The sequence below is a fragment of the Manacus candei genome, unplaced genomic scaffold (assembly GCF_025592945.1).
Source record: "Manacus candei isolate 608988 ecotype Guabito, Panama unplaced genomic scaffold, ASM2559294v1 h1tg000065l, whole genome shotgun sequence".
In the NCBI taxonomy this organism is placed as follows: domain Eukaryota; kingdom Metazoa; phylum Chordata; class Aves; order Passeriformes; family Pipridae; genus Manacus; species Manacus candei.
In genome coordinates, this window is record NW_026138113.1 from 7,129,658 (window position 1) to 7,156,997 (window position 27,340).

A 27,340-nucleotide genomic window follows, 5' to 3' on the forward strand; every position below is an offset into this window, starting at 1 on the left:
GCTGTGCTCAAATCGTTCTGTACCCCAGGTGACCCCTGGCCTGTTCACTCGTTTGTTGGATAGCCTGAAAAACATTCCCTGCCAAGCAGTAAAAACACTTGCAGCAGCACGGCCATCTCCTCCCTGGCTTTTGCCCTGCAAGAGTTCCTCACTCACCCTAATTTTCTGGTTTTGTCTGTACTTATGTTTGCTTTATTTTGTTTTTTAACAGCATATTTGTTATTTTGCTGTCCAAACCCAAGTGGAAACAAAACACTTGTTTTTGCTGTGAGAGGGGTAGCCAGCTCTGTACCCACACCTCTGGACCTGACATCTCTTAGATCATAATGATAAAGGTACAGTATCTTGTCTCCATTGCTCACTTGATTGTTCCAGGGCAGAGTGCATGTGCACTCATCCTGTGGTAAAACACACTTCTATTCTGATTTAAGCAGTGAAGACTTGGCCCATGCTAAGCCCTGATACTGCTGTGTGAGGTGGCTTGTCCTCCTGCTCAAAGGCACGTCCATAGGGAGTGGCTGTCATTTTGTATTCCCATGCCTGATGTGATTCAGCTTAATGTTAGATCACTTGAAGCTTGTAATCAGAGATAATTTTATTACAACTTCTTGGCTGAGTGGGAGAAGAAGGCACAGCACAGATTAAAATTGAAAGTAGGTTTTCTTCTCCAGACCTTACTTTTCTTCTTAGGTCACCCAGCATCTTTGTGTCTGTTGTCTTTGTATATTTGTCCTCCACAGACACAGTTTTATAGGTAAGAACCTGATAAAAAAAAGTGTGGCTCACACTGAACAAAATAAAAAGGAATTCATTAGTTAAGGACCAAATGCACGAGGAACATCATTTGGGTGCATTATGACTGCATAATAATCTGTGTAGGTAGAAAAAAAACCCCAAAATATTCTAAATCTAGGGGTTCACAAATACATCTACATGGACTTCATAGCAACATACACCTGTGTAAGTACTTTTGTTTGGCTGTAAGGGGCTTTACAGACTGAAGTGAATGGCTTTGTGAGCATAGCATCAGACTGGAAACAGTGCTAATGCTTAAATAGGTATGAGAGTTCTGACAGAGGATGAATCCTCTTGAATGGTCCTTTTGTGTCCTTTCATAGTTCCCTCTGTTCTGTGCTTAAGAAATTGGAAATACAAGAAACACCCACGTGTAAAAATCCTGTTACATAAAAGCAAATATCCTGCAGCAGTTACCAGTGTCACTGGAAAAAAGAACAGCAGCTGGATAAGTGACAGTTTTGTCACTGCTTGGCTGAAGGAAACTTGCTGTCCTTAAGTCACAGCCAAAGCAAAGTAAAACTGGACGAAAATAAGTCAGGGAGCAGAGAAATGCAAAGAAGGAACTGTTCAGTGACTGCCGAGATGTGACTGTCATCTCGTGTTGTTTCCGTGCCCTGGAGCATCTGTTATCAGGGATTCAGGAAGTGAGCTGCTGGGATACAGATAGAACTTAGTACTGCTGATAGGGCAGTGAAATGATTGAAATGCCTGGTGTAGGGGTAGATAAGATGAAATGCCTGGTTTATCACACAAGCAGAATTCTAGCAAGACCCAGGGAGGCTGTGCAGCTTTATTCAGTAAAAGGCTGTGGCTACCTGGGTGACCACCAGACAAGCCAAGCAGAATGGGAACTTTATATCAAGAATCTTCCCTGCACAGATCCCTTCGTTTGAGCATGGGAGGATTTTGTGTTTCTGATTACATCAAGAGATTCACGGTAAGGGACTCCTCAGAGCTTTATTGTGAGCCAAGTTTGAAAGGGAAAACTTTCTGGATGGCGCAGTTTTGCTTTCTGTGCCTTTGGTGAGGTGCTACGTGTGTTTGACATTCTTGGCCAGGTTGTGCAGTCTCTTGGCTTGCAGAACACCTGCCAGTGTCAAGGAGGTGTTTCTGAAATGATGAGTGCAGGCTTTGCCTTTGTAAATAAACTTACTTTTTGGGAGAGCCTTGACGCATTAAAACTTTTATTCTGAGTGGAATTTGTCGTATAGGATTCCAGGCTGACATTCAGATTATGTGGAGGTCAGTTGGTACAGCTTTTTGCTTTAGTTGTTTCATGTCTGTGAGTTTTAAGACAGTGAACATGTCGGGCAGGCTCACGCTGAGGTGATTTCATGAGGAGCCAAATCCTGCATGAGCCCGTTTGACCTGTGGTAAAAGCAGTGCAATCAGTGGGCAAGCAGTACCTCAAAGGGTGCTCTGGGATAGTCCTGGAAAGTTGTGGGAGCAGAGCCCCGCTGTGCAGAAGTCTGAGGAAAACAAAGCCAAAGAGAGTCTGTCTCCCAAAACTTAACCACGACCGACCCTGTGAGAGCAGAGACACAGAGAAGCCACTGGTGGAAGAGAGAATGGGAATCTGCCTTTCTACTTTTGTAAGCTGTTCATCAAAACCCACTGTGATTTCAAGCTGTCTGTGAAGTTAAATTTTGGTTACTAGTTGTAGGAAGTCTAGGAAAAGTGTTTTCTACAGTTTGTTTGTATTTACCTACTTTTTGAGTTGCTGAAAAGCCAGTGGCAGAAAATGGACTTAAGCATTCTTTAAGAAGAATGCCATGTACATATAATAATGTTTAAGTCATTAAAAAAAAGGCAATTGTAGGAGTTGCATTTTAATTTAGAATAGATCAGGTTGTTGTGGGTTTTTTAAGACTGTTCTCTTTCAAAATTTTGAAGAAAGGGTTTCCTCATGTATTTTGTTCAACAATAACTGTAATGGGTTTTCTTGAAGAGCTTGTATTTGTAATCAGCTTTGTTTTTAAGAATCAATGGAGTAAATGAACTAAATCAACAGTAATGAACCATATTCCAGGCCAGCTGAAGAAAGGGACAAAATATCTACTAATTTCAACAAGCAGGATATTGCTTCAAAGTCTTAAATTCACCTAATGTAATGACATGTAGTTGATTTAATATAGCCAAAGTACAATTTGATTTTTTTTGTTATCATATATTACATAAGAAACAAAATGGCCAGGAAGACCAGACACGTTTCATATTCCTGTGGCCACATGATTTATTGTATATTTACAGCCACGTAGCAGGAAAATGTTTTGGTCTATTAATTTGGATATACTACTCAACTGTTCTTTGTGTTGAAGAGATAATGATATGTTGAAGTTGTTTGTGTTCAACTTTCTGTCAAAGATATTAGCCTGAAATATGTGAAATTTTCTCGTGCTTATTTCTGAAGAAGTGCAAATGAAAGGTATTTCCAGAAGGACTACAGAGAGTGGCCTTAGAACCATCCAAGCAAACAAGCCAGGGGTTTTTGGACTAGTCATGTCTTGGGGAAAAAAAGTCGACTGCTGTTATCTGTCTATATGGCATTCTGTGACTTGGCTCTGTGCAGGTGAAAGTTAATGTTTTGCAGTAAAATGAAGACTATAATGAGATTCAGAATATCTTGTTTCTCTGTAATTGATCTGCTGGGTGACTGAATAATTCTTTCATATTCATTACTTCAATTTCCTTTTCTGTAAAACTAGTGATAATGGTGCTTCTCTTGTGAAAATGACATTAAGGTCCACAGGTAAATGTTATGTTAGATTTAGTTTGATTTATTGGCTTTCCATGTTCTCAGTGAGCTAAGAATCAAAACCAACTTTGTTTTGGATGTTTTGCACTGCATTACATCACTCTGGCCAGTTGACCAAACTCATGTTATTCTCTTGGAAAATCATTCTCTGTTTTGTTCACAAAGCTATTACTCAAAGTCATAGAACATTATAAAGAGAAGGATGCTTTTGGAGGATATGAGAGAGCATGTAAGGATGAATAGTGCTTTGGACCATGTGTGCAATCTTAATAAAGTTGGTGAGAACTGCTCTGATCTGTAAGTTTAATATTAACCCTAGTGAAAGCTCTTCTCTCCTGTAGAATGTCAACCTACAGGTTGGGTTTGAGCCTGTTCCAACAGGATGTGTCCGTGTGGTTCTGACTGCAGTGGTTGCAGTGTGGAACCTTTTGTTTGCATGTTTGTGGACTGCAGTCTCCTGGGCTAGTACTTGGTGAGCTGCCTGCTTGTACTCAGCTGAGTGCCTGGCTCAGCTGACTGGGCTGTTATGGAAGGAGTCACAACCCCAGGCAGTTCTGTAAACAGTGGCCTGTGTGTGTGTTTACAGATTGCTTGGGAATCTGTGTTATTGCTCAGAGGTACAGTGGAGGGGGTAGTTCATGCTCAAACAATAAGATGAGGCGTTTTGTGTTTCTGATTTTAATTGGACTTACCAATTGGCAGTGATAGCAGTGTTCTAACATGTGCCTGAAGACCAAATTTCCTATAATTCCTTTAGGATTTTCATTTCCTTGAGCTGAACAGCTTTGATGATCAGCTGCATCACTCTTTTAACCTTGATGGTGCTGCTGTCTTTCTTCTGTTGACTCGTTGGACCTGACTGCTGTTTTAGGACACAGCCACTTAATGAGATATCTGAAGTCATGTAGTCTTTCACCATAAGCTAATCTTGATGCTCCTCTCCTACTTCGTGTTTGTGGCTGGGGGTATGCATTCCACTCTCTGGGTTTGATTTGGGGTTTTTTTTGGGTAACATCTTGCTACTTTTTCTACTCAGACCTGGTTTTTTTCTGGGAATCCTGTGTAGGGTTATTTGGAGCTCCTCAGGTACTGTTGGTTCACGTCTTGACCTTCATGTGACTGTTTTTGAATGACTTGCACTGCACAACAATCGCCTTTGTTTCAATCTCTTTGAACATTTGTCTCCCATTTTGTGTAACTGATGCTTGGGGTACAGAGCTGCTGGGATAAGCCTTGACACCTGCAGTTCAGGCTCCTGTTTACCTGGGGAGTCACTCCTCTCCTCTGCAGAGCAGATTTGGGATCCCAGGCTCTGGGGCAGTGTGTGAACTAAATGACCATCCCAGGGTCCAGAGTCTTGGCAGGCTCTGTGCACACTGCTATGGAGAGCTAGCAGGAAGGCAGACAGACTGAAAAAAAATGAATGGAAATGGTAACCCATTTTGAAGGATTGGGATTTTTAGAAAAAATACATGGTCTGAAAGTTTCTGAGCATCTTGGTTGTTAGCACTGTCTTCCAGGCCTTGCAGGAACTCAGGAGAAAGATGTCATGTGCTCTGATTTAAATTTTACACCAGTGAATAGTGGTCTGCAGTCTAAATATATTCTATTGAGTATCCTTTCAGACAGTTCATATCCCAGAAACTAGAGTAGTAAACTATATATAGTCTCTGACATTACAAACCAGGTTTGTTTTCACCTTATCCATGGCTGAATTGAGATAGCAGGAGCAAGCTGCTCCTCCTGCTGTTGTCTTCTATATTTGTGGCTCACCTTTCACTCATTTGTGTCCTTGTTTTGTTGTTCAGGCTTGAGCAGTACATGTGCTTTCTGGCTCATCCATCTTGGGCATGTGTCTGACTTGAGGTCCTGAATGCTTCCTTTCAGAGACCTGATTCCTTCCAGCACTGTCGTGGCACATTCACTGGTATTGTATGGGGCTGAGTAGAGTTAAAAAGAAATGCCTTTTTTCTATAAATATCTCTGTTCTGAGTATTCTCCTGGTGGGTTCCTGTTCCCAGTTTCAGCTGAAGTCACCAGAAGCCCGGTGTGGGACCCTTCAGGGTCCTGGATAATTCTCAGCACCTCTTTGGGAATCAGCACAGCTTGAATTGCATCTTCCTTGGCCTGTCTTGCTATACAAAGAAAACAGTTTGCTGCAGATTTGATGACTGACTGACCTTATTGTTTCTGGATTTGCCTCATACAGAATTATCAGTCTTAGGGCTAGAAATTATCAGTTTTAGTGCCATCGTCTAGTTGACGTTCGATCATAGGTTGGACTCTGTGATCTCAGAGGTCTTTTCCAACCTCATTGATCCTGGGAAAACACTGGCACAAGTTACCAGGCCATCCCTCCCCAGGAGGCAGTTGTCCTTCCATCAGTGATGGCTTGTTTTGGTAAGGCAGGTAGAAAGCTACCAGTCATTGCTGTGGGCCACTGAGCCTGTTTGGGGACCTTTTATCCGGGTGGGAAATGCAGAATTTCATAGGATCCAGTCTTCACTAGATTCAGTACAGACAGACTTTTTCAGAATTTTCCTGTCCTTCTTTTTGTGGCTGAACAAGAGTGAGGGACCTCTGTATTTCACCATTTTCAGGGACTGTGTGTACAGACTCTTGCCAGCTGTAATTTGATTACCTCTGCAGAATATTTCTGCAGCCTTTTCCAGCATCCAGCCCGGAGTTTTAACTACTCCCCTAATTTCTCACACTGAGGAGATCTTGATGTACTGTTACTATATTTGTCAGTGGAACTGCCCTACTACCCTTTAGTGACAAATACTCCTGATATCAACTAATATGAAATCCAAACCATTTATATCCTGGATCTTTTATCAGCAGTGTTATTTCCTTGCTTTCCTCTGAGTGATTTTGGCTTTGTGGTGCCAGGACTTGGGGCTGTTTTTGTAGTCTAGCACTGATAATCAGTGTGTCTGGGTTTACACTGCAGCTGTCTCTGCAATACATCTGGAGATTAATTTAACTGATCTAACAGCAGAATTCCAAAATCGATGGTTTATTAATTTTAATTGAGGAGCCTTTTATGAGGGCAGCAAAATGTCTATGTGGTTGCTTAAAATTAATACTCTGAAGTCTGCTGGCTGTTGATTTAAGGTAGCAAGGTGGTTCAGAAGCAAAACTTCATGAGTTCTGACAGAAGTCTTTCAGAGAAGCACTAGGGAGTACTTACTGTCTTGGGAGTGGAAATGGCTGCACCAAATGTGCTCTGGATTTCTGTTCTTATCAGGTATTTGTACTGATAAATTAACTTCAGGTGGAAAAATGAATCACTGTGCTTAGCCATACCACTGGAGCCCAAATTCAAAGCTTCTAACTCACACCCAACTGTTCTTAATCTGTCTACTTTAGAAAGATAAACTTTAAAAATTGCCTTCTCATGCCTTGCTCTGAGAAGCTTGATTCCTGTTGTTAGCTGCTTTCTGCAATTCCACTGACATGTGGGATAATGTTCTTTTAGACAAGCTTTTCTGGATATGACATTCTTTTGTTTGTTTCCTGCATATTCTAAGTTGATGAAAACCAGTATAAGTTTAGCTGGAGATCTTTTGCACAACTTAGATGGATGCAGCAATTTCTCTGGTTTTTGCCAGACATTTAAACATTCACCCAAAGGAGTGCAAGTGGCTTCTCTGTGAGTATTTGATTACTGAAAAAAGTTTGCAAAACAATCAGTTTCTGTACACAAACTCTTTTATTCTGAATCTTTTTCAAATCAGAGTTTGTGTTGAGACTAAGCCTGAAGTGATGAAGTTATTCCTGTGTTTGTGAATGACGTCAAAGCAAAATGTCAGAGAGATCTAAATCAGCAGGTGAATATAGCACGTAACAGACTTCATTATAGGGCAGATAAGTATAGGGCAGGATTTCCTTAACATGGTGTTTTGGTTATTAGTGGGAAATAACACTTTCAAGAAGTGTTCTTATTTAAAAAAAAAAACAATTTAAAAATACCTCCTTGTTAGGTTCCAGTAAAGGCCATTATTAGCAAGGAACAGTGAACACAGTATTTGGTGTTTGTTGTACCACAACAGGAGCAGCCAGGTGGGAATGTGAGTGAGAGGAAAAAAATCAGTAACTGAGACTCCAGCTTACACAAGGCCTGAAATGAAGGCACTAACATCTTCTACAATGACTTGGGAAAAGTTTCCCAGGGTGTGTGTCAGTAGCCAAGGGACACAGAAGTCCAGTCAGAGGGTTTGTGGGGCTGGAGGCTGCCTTGCCATGGACACTTAGTTCACTTAAATTCCAGTGCAGTCCCACATGATTTGAGGTGCTTGTGTGTTTTACCTGTCGAAGACTGAAACCAATGCAACGTAAAATTGTGCTCAAGGGGATCTTACCTCAGTCAGTAACTGAAAAGGGCAGAAGGGTAGCTGGGGGACAGAATTCTTGCCTTTCAACTTGGGAAATATAAGTGGAGAAGCAAAGAAAGTACTAAAATATATTCTTACAGCAATTGTCAGTCGTGGTGGTGAGAAAGGTGAAGATGGAAACGATGGTTACGAATTCACAAGTTAGTACAACTCTGAGCATACATTTTTGTGGTAATTTTTCAAACTTGAAGCTAGAAAGATCTTCCAAAGCAGGAAGGGAGCAGAAGACAGCACAAAGTACGGTGCAGTGTGGGGATTTTCTTCTTCTCAAACAAAAATGTGCTGCTGGCAAAGCAGAGCCCTTTCTGAGGGATTTGATTTGAAGCCAGTCAAATTTCAAGTCAGCAAGAACAATTGTGCTGATTTTAATGTGTTTTGGAGCAAGTTCTGGATTATGCAAGTTTGTTTTTCAGAAAAGTTGACTGTCTAGAAATAACCCTTTCTTGTGCAGCAGGTCTGTTCCCTATCTATGTGTCCTGAGAGGCCCTATCACATCACTTCAGTGATGAGAATTTGCTTTTGCAGATTTTATTCCTGTTGGCATTACTGCACAGCCCAGGCTACTCTTCTGTGTTATGGCAGATCCCTGCTGACTTACCATAACTTGTACCTGAGCAAACTGCCACAGGCACAAGGGCTTTTGGTGGGTGTAAAATGGGCTTCAGGGTTCTCTGCTGAGCTCCCTGGAACAGTGAGAGAGCATCTTGTAAATGAGAGGCTTCTTGAATCCAAGGGTGGCTTTTGTGGCTGACCCTTAAAATCAGCAGGTTTTATGAGGAACTGACTGCATTAGATGTAAAATCACTGAAATTCAGGGAAAGCAGAGTGACCAACATGACTTTTCTGTTCAGTTTCCAAGGGTGAGCTCTGTGGTGGTGGGTCTGGAGGGGTGGGAGGGTGAATCCTTATCACCATACCAGGGAAGCATTGCCAGTTACCACTCTTCTGGACCAAGTTAGTTAAATAATTTAGTATCTGCTTCAGTTTAAAAAAAAATAAAAAAATTGAAAGAATGAAAATTAAAAGTAATGAGCTTCTTAATGTAGTTTCTGAGGGCAACAGACTTGGTGGCAAGAATAAGCTCTGGGGTTGAGTGAGTGAATGTGGATGGGCAGCAGATGCTCTTGTTGGCCTCCTGAGAGGCAAAGTAACCTGGCAGAAGGACTTTGGGGATCTTGGTAAGCCATGTGTGCAAATGGTAAACAGTGTTATCTAGAAATCTCATCTCTTTGATGTAAATGAAATGTCATAATTGATCTGTTCAGCTCTCTGCTGTCAGCTGCCTGGCAGAGATGCATTACAATGGTGCACATGACCTGGGATCAGTAACCTATCCTTAGCTGTGCCACTGCCTGGGAGCGCTGTCCTTAGGGTCAGTTGTCCGAAAAAGGAGTAAAATGGAGGTGGGGGAAGGAGGCAGGACTTGAAAGAGTGTTTCCTAACCTACTGTGTTAACAGTTTTTTCTCATAAATACACAGAAATAGGCAATATTGAACTGTATCACAGCAGGGTCACTTGGGGATGCCAGCAGTGCTTCAGAGACCCTTTTACTGTGCAGGTGGATTTCAACCATCAGCCAACATGAGTGATAACATCAAGTGTCAGGTTGTGGTCTAGTTCCTACTACAATCTGGTCTCAGCAGGAAACCCAACCACTGAACTAGATGGACTTATCCAGACTTTATGGCATATCTTGTCCTTGGAAGTTATTCCTCTAAATTAGAGCCAGTGCCTGTTTTGTGCTTGTCATTGTTGTGAGAATTGCTCTGTTGCTACACCATTACTCTGTGGACATAATTTATTACCTTTTGTGCTGTTCATGAGAAATTAGGTTTAATTTTTTAAAAGTTTGGGTATCCTTAAAAGGTTCAATTAGCTTTTCATTTGCTGGGGGAAAAATTTAGCTAGTGTATGTTAATGAGCTGCATCAATTAGAAGCAGAATAAGTAGATTTCCAGTGTAACTTGAAAAACTTGACATCTGTTTTCTGAATACGTAAAAGATATTTGATAGTATTTTTTTGCCTGAGTGGTGTTTAGCAGATGTAGCCAGATTGTTTTTAGCTTATCTACTTTGGTTTTCCCTTTTGTGAGCTCCCGAGGTTTTGCCACATTGAGTTTCTCTATTTCCTTAGGACTCTGTTACATTGCAACCCCTGCAGACTTCTCCCAAAGCCTTCAAGTTTTCTATTAAGCTTTGACTTTTCATAGGCCATATAAAAAGTTATTTTTTCATTTACCTACATGCCCTCAACCATCTCTAGTTTTACAGTGTCGTTGGAAGCAATGCAACAATATAATGAGATGATCTGTTTGAGCAGCTGGTTTTAACCTCTGTGACATTTCTTGTTTGGGGTATAAGCCTCTGCTGTCAGTTTAGTACATGCTGTGGATTTATTTATTTATTTTGTACTTTTTATTTTCTATTCACCCCATCTTTGTGGGTTTTTTTCTTCCTTTGGGTCAGAGCTAGCAAGGAGGAATCATAACTGAACTGCCATGTGATGGATTTTTTGTGTTGAATGTGAATTTTTCTCTTGTTTTCTGACATCTCTCTTTTACAACTGGGAGGGTGTGTGTGGGGTCTGAGCCAAGGAAGAATAAACTCTCATTCCCCCCTTGAGAATAGAAGTATCTTTGACATCATCAGTTCAAGGTCACTTGTAGTTCTGGTTCTGCAGCGTTTGTGTTCCTTTTCTCTGTATTCCTGAGATACTTGACGCCTTGGAGGTATTTTAAAGATATCTGAGAAGTTCATTTCAGTTCAGCAGATAATGGAGCAGAGGCAGTTGCCTACACACTCCAGATCACAGTGCTCAATTTTTGTTACCTGGAAGAAATGAGCAGGAATCCACAGGAGACCAGTTTTATCAGAAACTGTATTCAAATTACATCCAGACTGTGGTGGAGTCTCGTGGATCCCCAGTTTGTTTTGGCAATAGCAACATGGGGTGACTGAGCACAACTCTGCCCTTTACAGAGGTCCTGCAGCACCCACTGCTCACAGTATTTGTTGCTCATACAACACTTTGTGTCATTTGGGGGGTACTGAAGATGCAGCACCGTGTGTTGCAGTATCTAAGTGCAAATTGTCATTATAAGCAATAGCTCCACACAAAGAAAAAGTGTCTTTAACTGGCTGTTGCACTTGTCACAACAATGTGCTTTCTGTTTTGTCTGTAATGTGGAGTCAGGCAGTTTAGGATTTTTCCCTTATTTTTTGGTAAGTATTGAAAGGCTTGAGACTGGCAATGGAACTAAATGCTCTCTCCAGGCTGGTCAAGCAAGATGCAAACACGGGGCACTAAATCACTGGTCTGAACAACAATTGCCTGCTATTGTAATTCAAAGCAAAAGGAATAAAAGATTTTTTTGCCAGTATTTGAGCATATCCTGAAGACAAAACAACCAGTTAGATGTGCCGGAGGTGTTTTTTCTTTTTGTGTGTTTGCCAGCAGTTTGAAAGGGGAGAGACTGGAGGAGAAAATGAAAATCAAAAAAGAAAAGCTGACTTTAACTTTGTGATAGATGTTTAACAGTTTTCACTATGGTCCAGGTGAGGTTTCCTTCTTCTCTGTCCTTCACCCCACCTATAATTTTGCAGTTGCTTATAGATGCACAGCACAATGAAAGCAGTATAATAAGTTGAAGAGCTGTGTCTGAGTAGGAGGCAGTTTTGGCTGTATCTTTCCTGCACCTCAGACAACACTAGCAGGGAATATTTGCTGCATTATTGTATTTGTAGCAAGATTTCTCCATAGTGCATTGTCTTAAACATCTCCCAGTGCACTGTACGAGCAGGTGTTAGATGGTGAAGTCTGTTCCATGTAGCTGGAGAACACAGGGCATGTGGCTGAATCTGGAGGAGAAAGAGGTGGTTTGTGTCCCTCCAGTTGCAATCGTGCAAGTCTGTTTGTATAAACTAATATAAATTCAGAGATCTCCTTTTTCATTTTTGTTTTTGAAGTCCTACTTTTTGTTTTACACAGCCTTTACCACTAGTCCATTGTATGTGAGGAGGGTTAAATAATCAGTTACATAACTAATAACGAGAGTTAGTAGCAATCGGGCAGTATTAATGCTTTTTGCTCTCAATTGTTAAATAACTAAGGAGGTAATTCAGGATTTTGCAGGGCTCCTGTCTGCCCACAAGCACATACAGAGGCCAGTTATGCACTTTGATTGTGTTTGCATTGTTTCATGGCCGTGCTGTGCCTGGAATAGCACCCTGGTGGTGTCAACTTGAGTTCTGAGTGTGCAACTGGGACTGACTTTTGTGGCCAGGTTTCCTTATTGAAGCATTTGCTGTGGGTTGTCTGACTTTAAATACAACAACCTAATGACTCTACCATTTTCTTTTTGTTCCTAAGAGGACAACATTCAGCAGGTATTCTTGATTTAGTTAATATGTTTGTTGTTTTGTTTATTTGTCATCAAGGATGTTTGTAGGCTTGAAAGAAATAATTACTTAGAGGCATTTGGCTTTAAATGCAGTAGAAGAGTTTCTTTAAATGCAGCGAGAGTAGAGTTGAAAGTCTTTTATTGGAAACGTTCTAAACTTTCAAGATAGAGCTGTATATATGTATCATAAAACTTATACCAGTAAATGCCAGGCCAGTGTAAAAACACCAGTGACTTTAAAATACCTTTTTTTTTTTTGGTCAGGAGAAGTGACATGGCATGAAATGCCAACTCCCAAGCCAAGTTTTCTTCCAAAGTTGTTGCTTGGTATTCAAACTCTCCCATGAAGGTGATGAACCGTCCAAGTCTTAAAGCTTTTAGTGTGTTTTGTAAAGGCAGTTGTTGGCCTCTAAATGTCACAGGATGACTAGGTTGGCTATAATTATATGATGACCTTGGTAGATGTAGCCAAATAGGGGTTTTTTTTATTGTAAAGGTAAAAATTGTAAAGGAGTGGCAAGGACTCAACATTGTCTTGAGTGGGTAATTTTAAAGCTGCTACTATTCTGTGTTAAGGATTTTAATGTCTAGAATGTTCTATCTTATACAAGAAATTCACTTTAAGAATGATATTTTTCTTCCATATGCCCCCTCCAAACAATGAGGAGAGGATCAGAGAGGAAGGGATGCTCAGTATCCCAAAGCCCACAGCTCTGATGTGATTCCATTGTCCTGTCTCACCAGGACTCCTGCAGCATCAGGGTTTCTCCACTGGTTTCTCCTCCCTGTTCTACAGACACACAGCAGCAAAAAGGGACCCAGGAGAACTGGGCAGTTGTGTGACACAATGTCACATCTGGCATGGGACAAACTGCTTACTCTCTTGCTGCCACAGTTCATCCTCTGTGGAAGAGAACTGACTCGCCTTCTGTGCTGTACTGTAAGGATACATTCATTAATGTTTCTAAAGCATTCAGAACTGTGGCAGTGGGGGCTGTGCAGTATGAAGTGACTCTTTCTGTTCTCTAGAGACTGTAATTGTTGTAGGAGATATGCTGTGATTCAGAAGCAAAAAGCAAGGCAGCAACAAGTCCTTCAAGATTTATGATTTAATAGTTTTGTTGCTAATAGTTGGACTAATTCTGCTGTGCCTTCATTCTGATATTTTTTTTAACTTGGTTCATTTTCATAACCCAGGAGAAAGATTTAATTTTAGAAGTTTCAGTTGACAGAGACATGCTGGTGCTAGATACGTATTTCAGATCATTGTCATTGTGCTCTATTTTTAAATTCAAGTGCCAGCCAACCCAAAGAGCATACCCTGTTCTATGATGGGTGCTCTGCAGCCATGCTACAAAGCAGAATTCTTCCAAGCTTTAGCACAAGGCCAGCAAATTTACTTATATAGTTTTCCTGTTTAATGAAGGGAAATGTTCTAGCACCTTTTCATTATCACAGAACTAAAACTGGTCATAAAAACAATCCTCCACCCCCGAAGGCCTGAGCAGTCATTGGCAATTGTTAAGATGCTTGCCTATCAACAGCCACTCGAGAAAGAATTTTAAATGGTTTTGTGACGTCAAGGAGGCCCAAGAAAACATAGTCTGGTGCCAAATTACTTCCATCATTGAAAGCCCACAGTAAGAAATAGATAACACAGAAATAAATCTTTTGTGCAGTAACTATCTCATGAAATGCTCTAGCGACTCCAGTAAGTGAGGTTGTCTGGTATAGGAATAGCTGAAGAAGATGAACTTTCAGAGCCTCATTTTCTAATTTATGATTAATGAAAAGGCAGCCTAATCTGTCTGACATCCTGCTGTCTGGACACAATGTCTGCAGGCAGCTTGGACCTCGCAGGGGGAAGTGCCCTGACAAAGTTGCAGCCTGCAAAGGTGATCAATCTAAGCACGGTGGACAAAAAGCTGTACCTCCTGAACGAAAAGATGGACAGACTGTTGCACTTCCAAGAAGATCTGACAGGCAAACTGCAGCAGGTTAACAGAGGCATTGATGATGTAGAAAAAGGCATTAACAAGCTGGCAGTATCCCGAGCAGCTCCTGCTGACACAGATGCAGTGCAGAAAGGCCTAAAGGTATCGGACAGTGCTCACCAGGCTGACGTCCACAGCATATGCTCAGAAGTGTTGAAGCTGATGAAAGCTGCCCAGCTAGATGCCTCAAAGCATAAGGAGAGGCTGGCAAAGATAGAGAAAAGGGTTGATACCCTGGATAAAGTTATTACATTTGTGGGCGAAGTATTAAAAAATTCTAAAGTAGTGGATTTTATTCTCAAAGGCATTGTGCCCTGGAAGAAGGGGAGTCTGCTGGAAATTCCTGTTGAGGTTGGTTTAGTTTTACTATTCTTCATATTTTACTTTATGATGTATCAGGGCTTTAGGATCTCCTGTTGATTTCTTGCATAATGTATAATTCAGGTTTTCCTTTCAGTGTTGCTGTTACAGGTTTGTTGCTGTGACCTTTGAATGGCAAGGCTCTCAAGGCGGGGACCAAGCCCCAAACACGCCTTGCAGTCCAATGTTTGAGGTTCCTGAAGTGTGCCAGGCAGTCCTGTAACAAGTGTGAGAAGTAGATTGCTACTCTAAAGGAAAACTCAGCTTCTACCAGTGCTCAGAGCTCAGCAATGTCACTCAAATTAGTGACTGAATTGAGGCCCCAGTGGAAGTGAAGCATTTTTTTATTGGAAGAGGCTTCTATTTCCTTGTGCATGAATTCTGAACAAAGCACCAGTTACTAAAACCTGTGCTGACTCATGGCTGTGTTTGTGAGCAGGTTTATATGTCCTTAGACATCTAAATTGTCTTTAGATGCATCTTTACAATGCAGCTATGACTTCATCAACTCCATCAACATTGTTCTCTCCTGAAATCAAGTAGTTCTTGTGCGTGCAAGTCCTAGATATCAGTTCCTAAGGATTTCTTAATAGTTGAGAACAGTGAGGGAGGAACAAGCAAGACCAGTACATAGCTGATCCGGTGTTTTGAAATAGATTAACCTTGTTTTTTAAAAGTTACAGGTGTCTGAAATTAGTTTTAGCTAATGGGAGTTTCCATTTTTTGCAGTGGCTTGTATCCCACCATGGGGATGAGAGAGAGGAAAACTGCAAGAGCTGTTTTCATTGTTTATTCATTCCAAGAATTTCTTTGTATGTAGGGGTGTGATTACTGTAAGGAAAATTTAGCTCAAATGAAAATGTCCATTTGTATCTTAATCAAAATATTTTTCACCAAAGCTGTAAAACGTTTTGATGGGAAGGTACATCTAAACTTTTAGAAAAACAGGGCAGTGCTCAATGCCAGAGTACCTTTTCAGTCTTTCTGAGTGCTCTCCTGGACTCCCTTTTTTATGTGCCAGCGTCTGACAAGTGAACTGGACTGTTAGGAGACAGAGGAATTTATAAAGTGTTTCCATTAGTATTAAGGACAATAAATTATGCATTAGTTATCAACCTTAAATCTGGATAAAGCTTGTACTTGCAGTTCCAATTTCAGTTCTACAGGTTTTTTGAGAAATGGGAAAGTTTGATATTTTTGGTTAAAGCTGCATTGTTCCAAGTCACTGCCTGCAGTCACTGCAGAATGCCTGGAGACAGACACTGTCCTTTGCTTGATTTACACCTTGGACTGAACTGGCACACAGTGTGTCAATGGCCAGGGGAAGAGGAGCAGAAAGAAGATAAACTAATTCTGTTTCCAGATTGTCCATTTCCAAGTGAAAAGAGCAGTAAGGAGGGATGTAAATAACAGGAGGTCATGTGAGGGATACTGGAGGAAGGATTCACAGGGACTCCTGGCATACTGGTGGGATTGGTTGTGGAGTAGCCACCGTGCACACACATCCATGTTTACAAAAGGAGATGGAAGGAGCTCAGAGCTCCATCCAAGTTTTGTGGACAGGCAGATAGAGACTGAGAGGGGAAATGGCCTGCTTAGTGACCTGATGGACTGGGATGGGCTGGGGGGTCAGTGTCCCAGGCTCTCTCCTCGGCTGGAGAACAGACAGGATTTGCTGGGCAAGCAGTTTTATGGCAAACTCCAGTTTTGCAATATGCCCATCATTGTTCCCTTTTTTTTTCTGGTCATGAACACTTTTTGAAATTGGAGCAAAAGGTCAGTTATAAGACCTTGAGATATGTCTGTGCTTTGATCCCAGGCTGAACTAGGCTTGAATTAGAGAGGTCTCTTGTGTACGTGACCCAGCTGGGTAACGTGGAGCAAAGCACAGGTGATCTTGGAAACAAATCCTGCTGAGCCATGTGCCAGCTTTGGTCTGGTTTGTGCAGCCTGTTGAGTGATGGCAGCACAGACAGGTCCAAAGAGCTCCACAGTTGCCTGGGGGTTGCACAGAAGAGAACTTGCTGCTTGCTTGTTTCTGTTTTCCAGCCTTTGCTGTTCATGACAGTGTCCAGCTCATCAGGGGGCTGGCTGGGGTGGGGGGAGTGGGGAGGCTGTGCTTGCATTTCTGGGTGAAGCTGTTTGGTGATGCCATGACAGCATTCCAAGGATGCCATGGGAATGCTTATGGAAGAAGCTTTGTGGGGTTGGAGTCAAATTAATAAAAGACTATGAATTGAAGCTTCATAGGATCCAAACCTCTGACTTCTTACTTAAAAACAGACAGAAAAACCCACCAGCATTAAACTGTCACTTACCCAAGGCTTTCTTTGCATGTAGGATTTTGCAAGAATAATGTTCACCCTGGTCATTGTTGCAGGTTTGCTTAGAGCTGTAATAAAAATGGTAATGATTTTTTACTACTTTTACTCTTTGGGTGTTTTGTTTTTTGGGAAGGGGGAGGTGGGGAGGCCCTGTGCAATCTATAGGGTTGGTGCATGGAATACTTAACTGCTTTTACTAACAGATGAAGGGCTGATGTGCAGCTATCTTGTAATCAGTTATCTGCAGAAATATTTTACATGTTACTCATTTGCTTGTAGAAATAAGGATAGGAGGCTGCTCATCACTAGATTTTTAACTATATGCCAACCACAAGGTATGTTATGCCTTTTCCTATTTTCGTGCAATGCTTTTTGCTAAATATTATTTAGTTTTAATTTTACTACAAATTTATTGCTGTGTGAAGTCTTTAGTGGTGTTATTACGAAAGATTCCTCCTTTCAAATTAATTGGGGGAAGAACTTTGCTTAAAAATTAAAATCTGCTTCTAGAAGACAATAAGTCTGTTTTTAATCTTTCCAAAGGTGACATGTGAAATGTCAAGAACATGCACAAGAGTTGCCATAAAGCTAGAGGCTCTTTTTTGGTATCATCTCTATCAGATCAAATCATGAATTTTTAGATGCCTTGAGACAAATAGGTTTTGACCAATATATTCAGAGACCTGGCTTTTCGTTCTGTCACCAGCGAAAAAGCAAGAGAAATAAAGTATCATTTCTTTTTCTACTCTCTCATGTCTCACATGTCATGCTTTTTAATCAATATGAGTAAAGATGACAGGGGGCAAAAGCTATGACAGTGAAAATTTTGGAAAGCCATGCGCTAATGTATTAATCTGTGTCATCTTGTTTTAGAAGTATGCCTGCCTGCAAAAGCAAGGAGAGATTGGAAGAAGGAAATAAACACAGCAGTAACTAAAAATTCAGAAGAGGTGTTAGTGTCCAATTTACAGAGTCAGAATGCCTACACAGTTGGAGGAACCTGGTGGGAATTAAACGCTCTTGGCTGTAACTGTTGGTTTTGTGTTCCCCTGTCATTTTTAGGCCAAAGATAAGCCCGAGGAGAGTGGTGCAAAACCTAAGCATGTGCTTAGTAACAGAGGAACCCAAACTGAAAGCAAGAAACCTCTGGAAGGTATGTATCACTCCAGGCATGTACAGGCTTTGACTCCAGAATGTGCAGCAGACAAACTGGAAATTAATAGACTGCTATTTCCCACTACCTGAATTACTCAAATGTAACTGAGTAACTTTGCCCCCCTGTGCTGGGAAAATGGAACTGGGCTCACTTCCTCTAAAGATGATTTGTCCCCAGAATCAAACCCCACAAAAAGCTAGAAGATGAAGAAACTAAAAGCAGCAGCTTTGTTTAGGTGCACAGGGATTCTTTTTTATTTGGACTCCAGTGGGTTGAATTCAGCAAGCAGAGCTTGTTTGGAGGTACTGTGAAGATAGTGCCAATATCACACAGCAAACCTGATAAATTCTTCTCCCCTAATACATCTGAGCCAGCCCTCCCTCCTCCCCCTCTCTGGAAAGGGGATGTGTTGACGCTGGGAATATCTTTTTTTGATCAGCCGGTTTCATTGGCATGTCAGGGCTGGATTCCTATTTAGGATGTATCTGTCAGGGCATTGCCCTGTTGCATCTATTGTTGATGCCTGTGGAGTTGCAACAGGGGTGAATGTGATGTTGAGCAGGCCCTGTCATGCTGTTGTCTTCCCAAATGGTCAGTGAATCCTTTGCATTATGGGCAATCCCTTATTTAGCTTCATCATTTTGGAAGTGACAAAAATAAAGCAAATGGTACCAGTTCTGACTCAAAAGCTACATAGGGTTGTGAACTGACCTTGATGGTGTAAGGATTTTAAACATTTTGGGGGGGTTCTTTCTATCTTTTCAGCTGTACTTAACTGTGTGTGTTATTTTGAGTGGTGGGTTGCTTTATCCCCACTCTGTTGTGCCATTAATTTTTTCAAGGGTATGTAATTAATGCATTACTTTATTCAGAGACAAAAAGTGGGAAAAAGCTGGATGAAAACAAGGGAGCATGTGAGAAAGTGAACACTTCTGGTGCTGTAGCTCACAAAGGTGACTCCAAACCTCAAGTGAAGGAGAGGACAGCACAGCAGCAAGTGGTAGAAGGTGCTGTCAAAACACAAAGCTTTCAGCAAAAGGACATTGGTGTCAAGGCTTTGAATCAACACAATGGTCTTCCCTTCATACATGAAGATCATGTAGGCAACCAAAATGTTCCTGCTAAAGCACAGAATATGGACAGAGCCCCATGCCCAGATGAGTGCCACAGGCAGCTTGTGCATCAGAAGCTCGGGAAGAATGAAAACAAACCTGGACCCTGGAGTGCGGCATCCCAGGAAGCTGCGCCCTCCACATCCCAGGCTATGTCTGACACGGGGCGTGAGGTGACACACACCAGGTAATGGCCTTGCTGGTGGCTTTCTGTGTGATCTGAAACCATTCCATGTGTTAGAAGGGAAAAAAGGAAAGCCAGGTCATTAAAGGAGGCAGGTCCTGCATCCTGGGATGGGAGTGGGGAGACCTGACCAGTGGTTAAGGCAAAAAACTCCAAGGGCCGTGAGTAAAGTTGTGTGAAGCTGAGGAGTCAGAGGGCTGTGGATGGGAGGGAGGGAGGGGTTTTAGATCATCAGCCTCTGTGTATTAAACATAGAAAGGTGACCACCATAGGAGAGCTCATTTTAAACCACTCACTCCTTCCCAACTCCTTTGTTTCTCTAACCATGGGGGTGAAACAAATATGAGATATTTACTAGTACATGGCAAAACCAAAGAACTTGTGTTTGTTGCCCTCAGTGTTTTTGTGTTTTGTTTTTTAATGTCTTGGTCACCTAAAGATTGTTTGTTTGTTCATCTCTGTCAGGCTAATCTTTTCTTTGTGTAGTTGTTCTGTAATATGTCTTTTATAGTCCATTTTTCTTGGAATTATTTATTTAGGACTGGATTTAAATGCCATTTATTGAAATTTTAAAAAACCCACATAACAGAGAATGACAAAAACCCACAACCAAAGACTCCTATCAACTAAACCCCAACAAATGGAACTTCTGTGTGAGATTTTGACTACCAGTGCCTTCTCTGTCTGGGCAGGTGTCTATAAAGTAATTTATGTCTGTGGGGAGGTGATAGACACACTCATCCCTACACACAGATATATGTATGTATGTTACTTTGCATGGGGAATTTCCCAGTGGTTTGCGTGTACAAATTGGTGCCCAAAGACCAGACAGAACATGACACTACTTTTGTGTCTGTGTAATTTGAAAACTCTCTAGTGGTATTTGTGAATATAGGCTGGGCACTTATATCCTGTGCAATGAGTGAGAGTCTAATGGGATTACAGGACTCCTAAAAAAACCCCACAAAACCCAAAACAAGCCAACAAATAAAGTGAACGAAGAATAAATTATCAAAATGAAAGAGAGTTGTCCTGATGTCAGCACATGGGCTTCCTGAGGGAAAGGGCTCATTGTGATGACTGGCACACTGGGAGATTTTTCTCCTTAGAGGGTGAACGTGAGGATTTGTCAGGAGAAGGTAGAAGCTTTCACTGCTGTGGCCTCTTCTCAAACATTTGTGTACAGTTATAGACATGGTTACCTCCAAACTGGTTGCTACAGCAGCACTGACAGCAGAGGGACCTCCCTGTACTGTCCCAGTGGGTTTTAGGCTCTGGCTGGTGAGCCACAGGCACTGTGCTTCAACAGCTGCAGTGGGTCCATCCCAGCTGCCTGCAGGGGTGCTGCCTTGGAGGCTGTTCCTGTGCTTGGAGGGTGGCTCAGGGTGTTGGTGAAGCTGTAGAGGAACTGTTGCTGTAAGCCCTAGGAAGTCAGTGCTGGTTGATGATGATGTGCCAGGGGGTGAACTGGGAGATGGGCAGCAGCTTCTGCAGCAGCTGGTGGGTTTGGACAGGAGGGTGCCTGAGCCCCAAAGACTTTGTTTTGGGGAGGAGGGAGGCCAACAGGTAACTCAAAGGCAGAAGCCAGAGTAAACCCCGGGGGAAGCTGCAGCCTTCCTGCCCAGGACACCCATTATGCTTTCAAGTGTGAGGTCACATGAGAGTGGTAAACACCTCTCTGAAATGGATGCAGCTTTTAATGAAGTTCGTAAAGCCCACGCAGAAGTGTCAAAAGAACATTGTGTTCCCCAGCTTGGAGAAATGGCCAGGAGTCCTGCTGGGTTCAGGCTTGCCTAGCTAGCAGAGGAAGTGTTTGCCTGGAGCTGTGTTCAGCTGCTCTGATAGCTCACACCGGAGCAGCTGAGATTCATAGCACAGCAAAAGGGTGTTAAAGATACAGAAAATGAGAAACTTCAGACTCCTGTAATACAAAAGCAGAAACATTTTCTTTTATAACATCTTCTGTAATAAGGCTGCTGCACTGAAAGAGGCAATAACCTTCGTGAAAATGAGGTATGTTCTCTCCTCGATAACAGGAATTTTCTTTACTTGCCATTGTATAAAATCTACTTTACAGCTTCACAAGTTTCGGTTCAGCCTCACTAAAATCAGGCAGCTCATGACAGTTGGAGCAGTAACAGTTGACTCAAACATTATCACACGAATGTATTTGATGGATTTTAGGAGCACAGAGAATTGGTTCTAACCTGTATTCTTTTTAGGCAACACAAGAGGGGAAAAAAAAAAATCTTTAAACTTTTCCAGTAGCTAGAATGCCAAGGAAAATAGTATTGATGGCGTGAAAGAGTTTATGAAAGTTGGATTTTTAAGAGAAAGCTGTGGAAAGAACGCTATCCCATCAGAAGGCACAAACACAGATGTCTGAGTGTGCAAGTCAGCCAGCTGGAAGAGGACTGGGGGTGGATGCAAACCATTGGATTTCTAGAGCCATATGAGCAGTCAGCCATTTAGATAATCAGATAATCATAATAGATAATCATAATTTGTGAAGATAATCATAATTTGTGAAGGCAATCACTATCCCCTCTGCCCAGATGAGTGGTATTTCATTAGACCAACTGTAATAATCACAAAAAGTGGGTAAGCTTTCAAATGTGGGATTAACCCTTAGCAGAATGAGACATTTTGTTCAGCAGAAGGCAGGCATGTACACTAATGAGGACACAGAAAAAGTATCAGAGTGCTTTTTGGTGCTCTTCCTTTAGTGTTTGTCAGTATTTCCTAAGAGAATTGGTACAGATAGGTGTTATTAATACTGTAGAAATCTGCGGGTTTGGAAACTTATAGATTTTTCTTCCCCCTCAAAGCTCCAAAAGTAGGGTTAGTCATCTGAACCAAATGTTGACTGTTTGCTCTGCAGGATATCCATCAGTGTACATATGACTGACATGAAAGAAAAGATTGAGATGGCCAAGGAAAGAAATGTAAGTGATCACAGAGGTACAAGTCCCAAAGTAAAACCCCCATCCTCCACACCAGCAGATTTGAAAGGAACCAAACAGCTGCCTGACAAATTAAAGCTTCAGCAGAGTCGTAAAAACATCAGCACTGAGCCAAATCCAGAAGTTAAAGGGGACAATAAGCAAAATGAACTTACACCTCAAACAGGAAAGCAACAGCCATTACTGAGCAAGCCCAAACCAGGTAAAAAGGCTGAAGAGAAATCAGAATTAAAATGCGAGCCCAAAACCTCACAGAATAACTCTGCAAAGGAGCCTGCAAAAGATGGGGGGGTAGAAGTGAAAATCCATCAGGAAACAGCAAAAGCAGAAGAATCCCCAAAAGGTACCGAGTCTGAGAGGAGAGAATCTGAGTCTGCATCTTCAGGAGGAAGAGGAAATGATGTTCATCAGTGCCCAGGAGTGGCACCAAAGAAGAGTAAGGCACTGGAAGGTGACAGAGCTCTTCCCACACAGGGTGAAGTGATCATCGGTGAGTTGCTCACAGTTACCCTTGGAACCCTTACCTGGAGGATTTTGTGCTATTCCTGTCTGTTGGATGTACAATAATAGCTGGAGCAGTGCTCAGGAGAACACCTGTGTCTTACACTCGAGAGCATTTTCCATGGGTGTCTCTGACTATGTAAATAGCAATTAACGTTTGTACAGATTCTTTTAATAGTAAGTTTCCTTTCAAAGTGTGTTTTGGGGGAAAAAAATGTCATTTAAAATAAAATAGGGTGAAGTGTATGTGTGATCAGAAGTATGAGTAACTTTAAAAAAAATCCATTTTCTTTAGATAAAGCATTTGTTACTTAAGATAGAGTATGCAAGCCATACTTTAGCAGCTGTGGGCTGGAGATTCAGAGCACAGCAAAATACTGCAGGAAGAGCATCTTGCCATGGCCTGTGTTGTTTTACTGGCCGCAGATCTCCTCTGGGTTACTGTGTGAATATTACAATGCTTGGTTGCATTGTTTCAGGGAGTGCTCACTCCTGACAGCACAAAACCTTCAGGGATAGATGCCCTGACCTGGATCTGGCATTTGAGCAGTGGCTGGAGATGAGTTGAATACATGTTAAATTGCAGCCCAAGATACCTGCAGATTAGCTGTAAAATTGCCTTGAATGGGAGACACCAAAAATGGCTTTAGTGAAGCTTTACCCTAGAAAAACTTGGACATTAGGTGATCATGGTTAACTGATTTAGCTTACCACAAACTGATGAAACTTAATAATTTTAATGATCATATTTTCAGCTTTAATTTGAACATTGTCTGCAAAAATCTTGCTACCAGGAGGAACTTCATGATTTTACCAATAACTGCCATCATTCATCAGTGCTGTGTGTTTGTGTTGGCCTTTCCAGCTGCCCCACAACAATTAAAAAATAATAAATTGTAATTTTTTTCAAACATCCAGGTAGTTTTTTTCAGGAGGCCTTTTCTGTTAATGCATAAACTAGTCTCCTAAAGGTGTTCAGCGGGTTTACTGTGTTAAAAAAACAGAGCTGAGATGCAGAAGGTGAGGTTCTGTTCTCAGTTTTGGGACTTTATTTCTCATTTGTAAAAGAGTGTTAGCAGTGAAAGTCCCTTTCTTGAAGTAACAGAGAAATTTTGGATATATTCAGCACCCCCCTTCTCAGGGCTAGCTGCAACCGCAGGGATTCTTTCCCTTGCATGCTAGTCTAAAAAGAGTGAAAGAATTGCATTCTTAATGTTATCCCGATACTTCAGTGCTTGCCTGAATTCCAGTAGATTAAAAAATGATGGCATGGTAGGGGACATGAGCAAAGGGAAGAGATGGGAGGGAGAGCAGTGCACTTCACTATAAAGTTTTGGGTCGAGTGTTTGCATTTGCAGCCTGTTGTCAGCAGTCAGGCACTGCCTGGTCAGGGTGAGTGCCCCCAGTGTTTCTCCCTTGGAGCCCCACAGCCACAGCAACACTGGGGGCTGCATCAGCAGTGCCTGTGGGAGAAACTGGGATCATCTCTTCAGGACAGCAGTGCTAAAGGTGGGAGAGCATCAGACTATGGTTTTGTGGAGCTGTGGGTACTGGGAAGCACGGAAGGCAGCTGGGACTTGACATTACGCTTAGCAGGCACAGCAGGGTGATGTGCATTGAAGTTACTGGTGTGAGGGAGGTGAAACAGTGCAGTGGTGTTGGTGTGTGCAGAAACACCTCAGTGACCAGCTTGTCTCCTCTTTAGATGACAGTCCTTCTCCTCCAGCACCTTTCGAACATCGCGTTGTGAGTGTCAAGCAAACGGAGGTGACAACGAGCTACTCGGTGTGTCGACACGAGGTACTGGGGGGGTGAGTATCCCTGTGAGCAGATTCATCCTGCAGACCTTTGGGCTTTCACAGGCACTGTTAAATCAAGGGGTTTCCCTTGGTTTCTGTCCCAGCTCCATTTTAAGATGCCTGACTGTCGTCTTGGATGACTGGTTTTTTCATTTGTTGTAATGATCCTGGCCTCATCTGGTGTCGTGGGAAAAACCTGTACCCTTAAGGCAGACAGATTCAGAGCATTTGAAGTCAACAAAGCCCATTAGAATTAGGTCAGGCAGCTTCCAAAAATCTTTTTTTTTTTCCATGCTGAACTGCACATTAAAGAAAGCAAAGGAAGAAGTTATTATTATTTTGACCTTAAGTTTATTTTGCACTTATAGGAAGTCTGCAGCTGCTTCAGCTTTTGTATTCTTGTATCCTTACTTATGTGACAAGAAGGCTTGATTTACACATTGATCCACTTACAAATATGGCTTATAATGGCTTATACTTATAATAAGTATAAGCAATATGATGCAACAGCAGGGAAGATGGTGTTTAGAAACCATTCCAGGGGGCATTAACGTATCTGCGTGATATGGGGGAGAATTTACAACGTGCAAGAAATGCAGTCTGTGGAGTGGCTACAGTTACTGGTCTTCTGGTCATTTAAAAAGTTATGAGATCAGGACAGAAATATCCTTGTTAATATACCCCCAGCCACAGCAGTGAAGGACAGCAGGCGGGTACAGTTACAGGGCTGAACAAGAACGTCGGCGGGTCATCGTGCCACAGTGACACGCGGCCATGCGAGGGGGGCATAATATTTTAATGTAAGCACTGAACAACTGGCTGGAAAGATAAAACTAATCCTTCCTAAGCTGAGAGAAAGAGGAGCTCCGTGCTGCTGGCCACCCGATTCCGTTCCCTTTGTACTGGGCTATTTTTGCCTCACGATAAGAATAGTCGCAGGAGAGGTTTCTGTGCTGGGCTGTGCTGAGCTGGTTTCCCGTCTTTTCCTTGGCATCCACAGGGGGCGTTTTGGGCAAGTCCACAAGTGCACGGAAATATCGACTGGTCTCAACCTGGCAGCCAAAATCATCAAAGTGAAAGGAGCCAAAGAGAAGGTAACCACGCTGCTGTGAGCCCGACTCTGAACCTGCCCTCACTGCAGCACCTCAGCTCCACTTCCCTCAGTCAGCACATGAGGGGCAGCTTGTGGTTGGGTTCTATCAAACACTGCAAAGTCTGTCTTACAAAGGACCAGCCTGGACTTTCTGTGACTGTTCCTCATCCCCGTGTTTGTGACTAAACCTTCTGTCCACCTGAGACCTGTGTTGTAGCTGTTAATGGGTTTTACAAATAATTCTGTTTCAATATGTTGAAATTTAAGGAGGGTATTTTGCTCATTTTTTTGCTGCTTTGTTATTTTTTCCAGGAGGAAGTAAAAAATGAAATTAACATCATGAACCAGTTGAATCACGTGAATCTGATCCAGCTTTATGATGCTTTTGAAGCCAAAAACAGTGTCACTTTGATCATGGAATAGTAAGTTTAAATTATCTCAGGAATTGTCAGATGTTTGGGTTTTCTCAGGTCGCTAAAGGTGTGATAATTCTGAGGTGTGAGAGTGGTTTTCACACAGAGAAATAAGTCTCTTGAAGTCATTGAGGCTACTGATATACTTTATATGGAATTTCTTGTTAGGACCCTCGCTCAATCACAGAGCCTAATTCCCAACTTGGAAATTAATCGAGCTAATGCAGAATTTTAGGGGTTTTTAACAGTTTTCTGTGTCAAAATTTTAGTCTTGATGGTGGCGAATTATTTGACCGGATCACAGATGAAAACTACCACCTGACTGAGTTGGATGCCATCCTGTTCACCAGGCAGATCTGTGAAGGAGTGCACTACTTGCACCAGCATTATATTCTCCATTTAGACCTGAAGGTCAGTTGTTTGTGCTCTCTGTGCTTTGGTGATGCTGTTTGGGCCACCACAGAGTCTCTAATTACAAAGTCACGGCTCATTTCATGGACTTATGTCAGAAAGGAACAGATTTAATGCAATAGTTACAAGGAATGGAGGTCAAGAGATTCATCACTTTTTTTCCAGTGTCTATTCAGTAGTTTGCCTGGAATTCTGTGCTTTTGCCTTTCTTAAATCAGCAGCTTTTTATTCTGTGCAGTATTTAAATAATGCCCTTTTGTCACCAATTAAAAAAACTCCACCCAAACCCTCTTAGGCTGGAAACGCCTACAGTCTTCCCTCCATTTCCCCCACCTGCAACTGATTTATTTAAACTGATTGATTTAAATCAATCATCTATTCACCTATTCAATCATCTTCCTATAGTTTGTACTTTTCACTGCCAGGAACCAACCTGCAGCAAAATGACAATGTTTTCCCAATGGTCCCTTAATAACTGATATTTTTAAACAGAAATAGCAACTGTTTGGGTTTTTTTCCCCTGCTTGTTTATACACAAGCCTTACACAAGTGATATTAGACCTGACTGGCCTTCTGATGGTTCTGCAGTTGTAACAAGTTTGGATCCCATCACCCCCCCCCCATCCCCACCTTGAAAAATATTCTCATTGGAAGAAAAATTCTTTTTGGGTGCATTTGA

At 41.9% G+C, this 27,340-nt stretch overlaps 1 protein-coding gene across 2 annotated transcripts in view; it reads left to right on the forward strand.

Moving 5' to 3' along the window:
• The first annotated feature begins 1,516 nt into the window (after positions 1 to 1,516).
• The window catches only part of MYLK3 (myosin light chain kinase 3), a 33,644-nt gene continuing 7,820 nt past the window's right edge, over positions 1,517 to 27,340 (forward strand). Inside the window, exons 1-8 of one of the 2 annotated variants that reach the window (XM_051805860.1) lie at positions 1,517 to 1,735; positions 18,092 to 18,182; positions 19,058 to 19,484; positions 22,363 to 22,934; positions 24,651 to 24,756; positions 25,745 to 25,838; positions 26,150 to 26,259; positions 26,520 to 26,661. In XM_051805860.1, coding sequence (XP_051661820.1) covers positions 1,643 to 1,735; positions 18,092 to 18,182; positions 19,058 to 19,484; positions 22,363 to 22,934; positions 24,651 to 24,756; positions 25,745 to 25,838; positions 26,150 to 26,259; positions 26,520 to 26,661 — 1,635 coding nt within the window. In that variant the 5' untranslated portion in view covers positions 1,517 to 1,642. Of the gene's footprint in view, positions 1,736 to 14,183; positions 14,697 to 18,091; positions 18,183 to 19,057; positions 19,485 to 22,362; positions 22,935 to 24,650; positions 24,757 to 25,744; positions 25,839 to 26,149; positions 26,260 to 26,519; positions 26,662 to 27,340 lie in introns of those variants that run through there. The other variant, XM_051805861.1, reaches the window with a different exon arrangement.